The 10,841-nt window shown below is 41.5% G+C and overlaps 1 protein-coding gene across 1 annotated transcript; it reads left to right on the plus strand.

Annotated features, from left to right (window-relative positions):
* Positions 1-4,645: 4,645 nt before the first annotated feature.
* LOC118835757 (vomeronasal type-1 receptor 4-like) lies at positions 4,646-5,611 on the plus strand. Its single transcript, XM_036743001.1, has one exon. It carries the CDS (start codon positions 4,646-4,648, stop codon positions 5,609-5,611), a length of 966 nt encoding a protein of 321 aa, XP_036598896.1.
* Positions 5,612-10,841: the final 5,230 nt, after the last annotated feature.

A 10,841-nucleotide genomic window follows, 5' to 3' on the forward strand; every position in this document is an offset into this window, starting at 1 on the left:
ATGTCACTTTTACTATGTTAATCCCTGGCTGAATAAAACTTGCAATTTGTTCTCACTGAGTCACAAAATATGGAGTGAACTGCTGGAGCATATAGTCAAACCCACATATTAACATTAACAAGAGTCCACTGGAGAACATACATGAGAAATGGTCCTGCAGCATTTGTGGCATAGGAAAGTGATATCTTTATCCTCAGTATTGTAGAAGGGGCCCTTTTTTTTAGCTTAGTGGCTCCCTTCCAACTCTAAGATTCTGAGATTGGGTAAAAGAATCAAAGGTTTCCTCCAATTCAGTCTCCTCAAGCATTTGGATGTGAGCAATAAAGATACCCAAGGTTGTCATCTCCCTGTACTAGTTCCCAATTCTATCCCAGAAATAGGACGTGTCTTTGGTATTTCAAAGTATTCTACTACCCTGTCACAAAGAGACTGGGAAAGCCAGAGATAAAGAAAAGATCTGAGCTTCACATAGAAATGTCTTGGGATTCTGTTGGTCATATTTTTTCCCATGTGCTAAAAGTTAAAGCATAGAACGACATCAGTCACGTAGTGGACACTAAACAATGCTTGTTGATCAATAGACTTTGATACCTTATAGGAAGAAAATCAAAGAAGAGAGAAGAACTAAGCAATGACTATGAGAATTTCAGAATCCAAATCCTTTGATGATGTCTTTTGTCCTGTCTTCTCCAGGTAACCATCAATTCTATCACTTTCTCCCCTACACAAGATTCTCTGCCTTCTGTTTTCTCAATGTTATCTTTTAATGTCTATGAGATTGGGTTTTAGTGGTAGCCAGGGATATAGCTAGGCATAGGTAGGTGACACAGTGGACAGAACAACTGAGCCTGGAATCGGAAAGATTCGTGTTCAAATCTGATCTAAGACACTCACTACCTGATTGACCCAGGACAAGTCAATTCGAATTATTCTACTATTGCAATAAACATTTCTGATGCTGAAAATTTGAAAAAAAAAAAAAAGGGAGGGGCAGCTAGATGGCACAGCGAGTAGAGCACCAGCCCTTGGAGTCAGGAGGACCTGAGTTCAAATCTGACCTCAGGCACTTGACACACTTACTAGCTGTGTGACCTCGGGCAAGTCACTTAACCCCAACTGCCCTGCCTTCCCCCCTCAAAAAAATGGTTTAGAATGGTCTCTACTCCTATGACTCCTGGTGGCTTGCCTTCATGACCTTCTACAACTTACAGGGTCATAGCTATCTCCAAACTCCCTCACCTAAAAACAGGGAGAAAGGGATACAACAGAGAAGGAAGCCCCAGCAGGGCCATGTACTCTTACGTTTCACACAAAATCTGAGTGATAAAGGCCACAAGAACTCCTCTACCCCAGGGGCCCTCAGAATGCCCCAAAAAATCTAGAAAGAATATTTACCAAGAGACTGTCCTTAGTGATTTGTGCTTTTCAAAACAGGCACTGGTTCTGATTACTCAGTCATTCAAAAATCCTTCTTTTCACCACATAGTGAGCAGACTGAAACTAGTTATAGAATGGCTGCACATATACTTGCTTCCATAACCCATCATCATGCTTTCCAGAGCCAGAATCCCAACCTCTTCTATGTGCAGCATTGCATACACTCCCACTGATTTGTGATTTGGTGTCTCTAAAGACGGACCAGACACCCCAAATTAATATTAATAAATACACCTCTCAGCTGAGAAAGAAGCTAAAGTAAGCTTATCACCTATCTCTAATTTCATTCTAGAATTAACTGAAAGAAAGAAACAACAGTATGAGACTTGAGCTTGTTGTTAAGACATTCATCAATGACAGCATTCTACTACAAAATCTTGGTGTTCTTATGACACACAGGACAGTGTAACAACAATGCGGCCAGCAGCTGCTGTTGGGGTCTAAGACCCAACAAGTGGCTTTCAGGCCATCATGATCAGTCCCAACACTTCCAGGTGCACAAGACCCAGCAACAACACAGGTTCTTTGATCTGCTTCTCTAAGGAAAGCAACTTTAAGGGGTTAACAATCTCAGTTAAATCAAACATACATATATCATTCACTTAATTCAGGAGGAAAAGCCGGGACCTTGAACTTCAGAGCAAATACAAATAGAAATTACAAACAGAAAATATCAACAGATCAAATAACACAATTCAACAGACAGGCTTTGTCTACTCAAGACATCACATACATAGTTACCAAAAAGAGAAGCACCAGCATCTGGGTTTTCTTCAAAGTTGGGGGGCTCCAGCGGCTACTCAGAGTCTCCACATCAACACCCTTCCAGAGAGTGCTAACCTCTGAGTTTATATACCTTGTTCAGGGTCAAACGGAATCACAATCATGCAACTCAAAACCATGTGACACTTCTTTAGGTGTCACAGCCATGCCACTCAAACCTATGTGAATTAGGCTTTCCCTTGAGGTAAGAAGGTCATCAAAGACACCTGATTTAATTGAAGAAACAAAGGCCAGACTCATCAAAGGCACTTGATTACCTAAGTGCTCCAAAAGAGAAAATGGTAAAAAAAAAAAAAAAGTCCCACCTTAATTACCAATAGAGAGAGTGGGTGGAAAACCATCCCATATTTATTTACACTTTCCATCTGCATATTTGCTTGGATTCAATCCCTTGGAACCCATGGCCCACACACTAGGTACCTCTGGTGTCACCTCCGCTCTCCCCGCTTTCCAACTTCTTTTTGTGTGCTACCTTCCCCCATTAGACTGTAAACTCCTTGAGAGCATAGACTGCTTTTCTTTTCTTACTTGTATACCCAGCACCTGGCACAGTGCCTGGAACATAATGGGCACTTAAAGTTTATCACATTGAACTGAAGTAGTGAAGAGATCAGAGCAGTCCCAGACACCGGTGGGAGCCCTGCAAAGATGATCCACTTACAATCATTTCTTGCAACAGATGAATTATTTAGATTCTCTGATAACTAAGTTGAGCCAACTAAATAGCCCACTATCATACAAATTCTGCTTGACCCAGACAGTAACTCATAACCACCTATTTTAAATGAAGAAGACCTTGCATGATGTACCTCCAGAACTAATCACATTGTGAGGTGGGCCAGACCCTAGACAAGCTCAAGTCTAGGAAGACAGGACTAAAGTTCTGATGATGCTTAAAATCAACTAGCACTGACATAGGGGCAAGTGGGTCAGTAGGTCACAGAGGAAAAAATGGATTTCTGACCAGACTGGCTTATGATATCCCACACAGAAGCTGAGGAAACAGTGACACATGTAGCCCTAAGGTAATGCAAATGTTTACCCACTTTCATTGTCATTGGAGATGTGATGACTCTCACCCTTGCCCTGTGGGTGAACCTGAGACAACTGATTGGACTTAATTGATCAAAACTAGTGTGGTAACAAGTTCATGGTTCAGACATGGATTTAGAAAAGCCTCAAACCATGTTGTAAGTCTTTTAAGTTGTGGTTGTGAATCTTAATATCTTCCACAGAACTACCCACTATCCCTAGCCAATAATTCAATCTGTCACCCATCAACTTCTTCTATGGCAGCTAATAGCTTTGGGGGACTATACTGTCTCAGTCACACAGATTCTGAACCCGGGGCCATCTTTAATTCTTCACTCTCACACATCCCCATATCCCAATACATTGCCAAGGGTTGTCAATTTTATCTTTTTAAACATATCTCAAATGACACCTCCTCTTTTCTAACCCCACTGGCCCCCTGAAGCAGGCTCTCATCCCTTTGTGCCTAGACTATCCCAGTAGCTGCTGGGAGTGGGGGTGGGGGGCTTCCTGCACACTCCAATCCATTCTCTACTCAGCTGTTGACACGATCTCCAAAGCACAGTATAACTATGTGTGACCTCTTTCTTTCCCCTACCCGGATCTGGACTTAATAAACTACGATGCCTCTCTATCATCTCCAGGATCAATTATAAAAATCTTGTTTCATTATTAAATCTGTTTAAAATCTTCCCCCAAAAAACATACTTCCAGTCCTTTTTAACTTTACACCCCTCAAACACTCTGTGACTTATTGACACTGACCTTCTTACTATTAGTCCCATAAGATATCCCATCTCCTGCATTTTCACTGGCTGGAATTCTCTCGCTCCTCATCTCTGGCTTCTGGATTCTCTCAATTCCTTCAAGTTCAAACTAAATCCTTCATTTGCCAAGAAGCGTTTCTTGATACTCCTTGGATCTAGTACATCCCTTCTGTATCTATAGGTAGCTATTTCCATTTTCTCTCTTACTCTCTCTCTCTCTCTCTCTCTCTCTCTCTCTCTCTCTCACACACACACACACACACACACACACACACACACACACACTTTATATACTGTGAGATCCTTGAGCATAAATATTGATTTTCTTTTCTTTATACCTTCAATGCTTAGCACATTGCCTGGCTCATAGTAGGTGCTTTGTAAATGTTTATTGATTGACTGATATTTAACAAACAGAGCTCTACCTAGAAAAGGCCATTAGATTAACACACTTTCCATCCCACAAGAGCAACACTGGTTGTAGTAGTAATGTTCTATGTAGTCCACATTCTCAGTTTTTCCTTTAGAATATGAATGGGAAATGTACAGGAATGTCATGAATTCTTTTCATTTCTGTTCAGTAACTTGGGCTCTGCAAGAAAGCTATCTTCCAAGACACTAAGAACATGAGTCCACTTGGAATCATGCTTGCTATTGTCTTCTGCTCTCAGACTGTAGTTGGGGTTGTGGGAAATTCCTTCCTCGTGTTTCTCTTCACATTCATGTTCTTTACTGCACACAAACTGAGGCCCATAGATACAATATTCATACAGCTGGCTTGGGCCAACTTCTTGCTGCTGCTCATCAAGGGCATCCCTCAGACAATGGCAGCTTTGGGCCTGAAGAATTTCCTGGATGATGTTGGCTGTAAACTTGTCTTCTACCTTCACAGAGTGGCCCGTGCTCTTTCTCTCAACATGACCTGCCTCCTGAGTGGCTTTCAGGCCATCACCATCAGTCCCAACACTTCCAGGTGGACAAGGCTTAAAACCAGAACCCCAACATACATCATCCCCTGCAGTTTTCTCTCCTGGATATTCCATCTGATAGTAAATATCAGTATTCCTATGAGAGCTAAAGGAACAAAGTTCTCCAAAAACATCTCAAACCTACTGGATTATGGGTATTGTTATAATTCAGCAGACTCTACAATTAAGGTTACACTGATTGCAGTTGTGGTCTCCCTCCCTGACATTGCCTGTGTAGGGGTCATGGTCTTTGCGAGTAGCTACATGATATTGTTTCTAAAAAAGCACCACAAAAGGGTCCAGCACATCCATACATCTAGGCTTTATCTAAGAGCCCCCCCTGAGATCAGAGCCACCCAATCCATCCTACTGCTGGTGAATACTTTTGTAAGCTTTTCCTCACTCAATTCTATTTTGGTAATATATATGTCATTTAAAAACCCAAGACCTTGGATGTTACATAGCTCAAACTTCCTGGCCGCCTGTTTCCCGATTATAAGTCCATTTGTGCTGATCAGCATGGACTCTCAAGTTCTGAAGTACTGCTGTGTTCTCCGGGAAGCCTTGCACTTTTTGCCTTTCTTGGTGTCCCCAGTGCTTAGCAAAGAACCTAGCCCATCATAAGCCCTTATTAAGTACTCATTGGTTGAATGACTAACAACAGATGGTTATCTAACTGGTTCCAATTATTTCCCTTTCATTCCTCTGTCATGGCTCCTACTTAAGGATATCATCCCATGACCCATTCCTCAAAACCAAGGACAAATGGAAATCCTCTGAGGTCTATGTTAATAAGAACTCTGAGCAACTTGGAACTATGTCCCAGTAGGCTAAAAAACCCAAATCATGTATACCGTTTGACCTAGCAATACCACCATTAGGTCCATATCCCAAAAGAGAATTAAAAAAACCAAAAATTAAAAGGACGTATATGTACAGAAATATTTAAGCAGCTCTTTTCTCATGGCAAGGAAATAGAAATTGAGGGGATGCTCCTCAACTGGGAAATGGCTGAACAACTTGTGGTATGTGATTGTGATGGAATACTATGGTGCTATGGGAAAGGATGAGTGGGATGCTTCAGAAAAGCCTAGAGAGACTTACATGAGCTGATGCAAAGTGAAATGTACAGTGTACAAATAATAGGAGTATTGTAAGATGATTAACTGTGAATGACTTAGCAATACAATGATCCAAGACAATTCGGAATGACTCATGATGAAAAATACTCTCCATCCCCAGAGAAGAAAATTGGTGGTGTCTGAATACAGATTGAGGCATAATTTTTTTTTTAAAGGACTGTGATTGAACTCAAGAGTATGGCATATAGAGTTACGGTTCCCAGAGACAATTACAGAATCTCAGAAACTCTGAGTTGAAAAGCACCTAAGAATCTAGTTCTGCACATAGCTGAAAAATCCACAATGTAGCTGACAAACATCATCCAACACCTGATTGCAGTCTTCCAGGGAAGTGGGGGAACTTCTTTCTTCCTGCAATGATCCATCATACTTTGAAGTAGATATGAAAGTGTCCCCTTTAGGTTTTGTTTGTTCCCAGACCAGATCTCTGTCTCTGTGTCCCTATCTCTCCCCTTTCTTCTCTCCTTCTCCCCCTCCCTCTCACTCCTTCTCTTCTCTGTCCAAGAGGGTCCAACTTTGAAGCACAGAATGGGATCATCTCACATGTTTCTGGACTTGCCTCTGATTGGCAAATTGATTGCACTGGCCTTCCCTTAGGGCAGCTAGGTGGCACCATAGTGCACAGAGCGCAGTGCCTGAAGTCAGGAAGACACTTACTAGCTTGTGACCCTAGGCAAGTTACTTCATCCTGTTTGCCTCAGCTTCTCATCTGCAAAAGGAGCTGGAGAAGAAAATAATAAACCACTCCAGTATCTTTTGGGGTTGCAAAGATTTGGACATGCCTGAAACAAGTGAACAAAGGGAACTTATCTGCCCACATTCCAGTCAAAACCTACTTGAGACATGGGATTGCAGTTTTTTATTTTTGTGACTACTCCAGCCAACATAATGATCCTCATGGAAGACACTCTCCTTTCTCATGGCCTTACTCATGTTATTGATGCTGATCAGGGATCCCTTTTTACTGCAAAGAAGGCTCATGATTGTGCCTGTTAGTACTGCACTAAATGGACCTTCCATTTTTCCTTGTGGCTAGAACCATGGAGCAGTGCAACAACTGACTGATCACACCCTTGATTATCATAAGGTTAGATGCTCCATTTTCTTTAACTTATCACTTTGATAAACCATCACAATTCTCAAGAAGTAAGACTCTACCTCAATTGTTTCTTGGATATGCTGTTCAAGATGATTTGTTTGACAAGAATGGACTTCTTTTGGAGAGTCCTTATTGATCCTCTCCAGCCTGGTCTTTGTCAATGTTCTGCAGGGACATTTGGGACTGAAATTTTTGCCTCTTAGAAAGATCTGTGCAAACTAGAGGAAATCATTCGGGTCTTCTTTAATTGAGAAGATTCCTGTCCATTGTCAAAATAATTTGGAATACTCATTTAGAGAAAGCACTTGGTGGATAAAGGAGAAGCTTTGCTCTGTACTTAACTAGGGGAAATAAAATTATATTTTTACAATCATGGTGACAGGCAATTTACCTTTAAAATTGGAGAACCTTCAGTCTCTTCTCTACGTTCCTGAATAAAAATGAAGGGGGAGGTCTTCATCCAATTCCGATGGAAGAAAATAGAATGCTCTTATTCAAAAGTTTTAAAGGGCCTGAACCTGGTACTATACCCCTGCTGGGGCTGGCTCTTCAGCAAGGGAAGGTTTGCCTGGCGTACTTGTTATTTATCAACATAGGCTTCATGATAGCTCGTGTGCTATCCTCTTCGCTATTCAGATCTGTTACGGAGATCAGTGACAACACTGGATACATTGTCATCCATTCTATGGAAGTTATTTTTCTGGTGCTGCTTCTGAACATCAGGATTATTTTGCCCAAGAAAATGTTTATGAACTGCCCCAGCATCACTTTGTTTTTTTCTTTAAATTAATTTTAAAATATTTACATATCCTTTGTTTTAATCTCCCTCCCCAGTTTGGTGGGTTGTTTTGAGATGATTTTAATGGTAAAAGTTTCCCCAGAAAAATCTGAGGACCTTGCCACCAAATTGTGGGTTGTAGTTTAACATAGCAGGTCTCCTGGGGTCACTAACATTGTGACCCCTGTCTGGTCTCCACCCTACCCCTCGGCTCATTCTCACCAGTTGCTGTGCAAGCCTAGAGATGTACATCTAAGGAAGAGGATTAACCAAGGGCAGAGAAAGCTACCAAAAATAATTTTCAGAATTCAAATTGCTTCCTTCACCTGGTAACTATGGCAGGGAAGTTGTGTTTTATTTCCTTTTATTTTCAAAGGTTTTAATTTGATTTTAGGTTTTATTGGTATTTATTGAATTTTCAACATGTAAACAAAAATCCTTAACCCTGCTAGAAAAAGCCAAATGTAGCTTTAGGCCACAACAGAAGGTGCATAGAAAATGCTCTTGAGGCTGCCTGCGCACACTTGATGAGAAGTGTGGCTATCCTCAACGGTGCCTTTGGTGTTCTTTTACATCTCTTCCATTGCCTCTCCCCTCCTCAGCCCAATGAGTGACAGACACCTTAATCTTATCTGAAGGCATACGCAACAAACCACTCCGATTTTAGACTGCATTGAGAATGCTTTAGAGTCCAGCAAGCATGTGATTGTGCTCAGGCCACATCTGTAGGAGTGCATTCAGTAAAAGGCACCACATAGTAAATGGCACATTGGCAGGCCAGAGAGCCTTGAGAGGAGAGTGGCCAAGACAATGAAGTGCATCTTGAGCATATCATATGAGGAAAAGTTAAGGGAAAATGGTGAGTGACAGACAGAATCACTCATTCTCAGAGTTGGGAGAGCCCAACGAGACCATCAAGTTCAGCATGAACACCTCCCACAACATCCCAAGATATTGGTCATCACTCTTTGTTCAAATGTTCCATCGAATGTCAGCCCCTTTTGGACAACTCTAAATTATCTCATATAAGTTTCTCTGAAATTACCATAATAGGCTGAACCCATACCTCAAGATACTTGAAGGCTCCTGTCCCTCTGACTCACTTCTTCTTCAGAACAACCACATGTCCAGTTCCTTCAGATGACATAGGACAAGACCTTGAGACTCAAGTGTATAATGGTCACACTGCACTGCCAATTTTCATCTACAGTAATTGTAATGGTGATTGATCAATTGTCTGTGTCAAGCCATTTAAAATAATTATCTTTGTTAGGCAAGGATAGTTCTTGGTTGAATAAAGCAGTAGAATGATTGTGAAGTGGGCCTCTGTAACTCTTCCAATCAAATAAAGTCTTTTTATGAGAGACTTGCTGCCCCTCGCACCTCCCCACTTCGCCATCCAAAGACTGAGATTGTAAGGGTCTGGGAGCACAGAGTAAGAAGTGGAGTCATAGAAAGCTGAAAATCCTCAGCAGCCCAGGGGCAACCAGCAAAAGAAGAAAGAGAAAGCAAGCCTGGGCCCCAGCCAAGAAGAGAGCTGTTTATGAAGCCTAATGGCCTCCAGGTGTTTCAGCATAGAAGTTTCAAGTTAATCCCTTGGGCTGCACTGACCTACTTAAATAAAGAGGGAACTCCCCTAGCCCCTGACAAAAGAAAATTACTTTTCTTGCTTCAGTTGTTTTTCTTGCTGCCTGTCTATTCACAGGCCCCACATAATAATCTGACACTTCGTAACTCAAACTCCTATAACAACTCAATCTTCCTTCAGATACAAAGACTATTTATAAAAATATAATTTGCCCAGATTAACAGATGAGGAACTGGTGCCCTTAAATAACTCTATCATTGAAAAAGAAACCGAACCAGCCACAAATGAGCTCTGTAAGAAAAAACCCAGGACCAAATGGATTCAGAGGTGAATTCTAGCCTACAATTAAAAAACAATGAATTCCAATACTATTTAAACTACTTGAAAAAAATAGGTAAAGAAGGAGGCCTACCAAGTTCATTCTATGACACAAATACGGTTTTGATACCTAAACCAGAGAGAACAAAAACACAAAAAGAAAATTATAGATGAAATTCCCTAACATACATCAATGCAAAAATGTTAAATAAAATAAATTACAGCAATGTATTGTTGAGGGTTGAGTGAGCGGAGGTCCAGGAACCCTAAGACTGGAGTTCCCAGATGAGGTCATTGAGGGGGAGTGCCCCTCAAGGAGCCGAGTACTGGAGAGGGCTAGAGATGCCGGAATGAATTCAGGATCTCAAGCATTCTTTAAGTCAAGTTGGCAAAGATTTACCATGCTTTACAGCGGGCAAGAGTTCTTAGGGAACCTTCAACCTTAGAGGGGTGCAGGGAAAGGTTTTATAACAGATTTAGGGGTGAAACCTGTCAATTAGGTGTTCTGGGGTGGAATTAGGGAGTGGTTAAGGGGTGGTCAGTTCTTAAAGGAACATGTACTTTTTTGTATCTACTGTGTAGGTATCTTACTCAAGAGTTCACTGGGAAATAGCCCAAGGAGGGGGGTGGGGCGCTACCTGGAGGTGTGGTTTTGACCATGAATCATCACTAAGTCAACTCTCGGTCAGGGCTGGCCAAAGATATCCAGGTTGCTCTCACCAAATGTCTTGTTAGACAAGATGAATGTACGGGAGTATACATTTGACTATATCTAGCATACATATCAGGAAGGTCAGTAAGCAGTAAATATTGTTATGTCCCAGTGCACAGCCAATTAGCAATACACAAGGAGTCAGACCAATAAATTCTATATGTGCAGCTGGCCACGGTATTAGGAGGAGAGATAAGTCTTTTGCTAAGGCATGCTG

This window comes from Trichosurus vulpecula, chromosome 2 (genome assembly GCF_011100635.1).
Source record: "Trichosurus vulpecula isolate mTriVul1 chromosome 2, mTriVul1.pri, whole genome shotgun sequence".
NCBI lineage: Eukaryota > Metazoa > Chordata > Mammalia > Diprotodontia > Phalangeridae > Trichosurus > Trichosurus vulpecula.

Coding starts and splice junctions, on each gene's coding strand:
- LOC118835757 (XM_036743001.1), top strand. CDS start 4,646: ATGAGTCCACTTGGAATCATGCTTGCTATTGTCTTCTGCTCTCAGACT.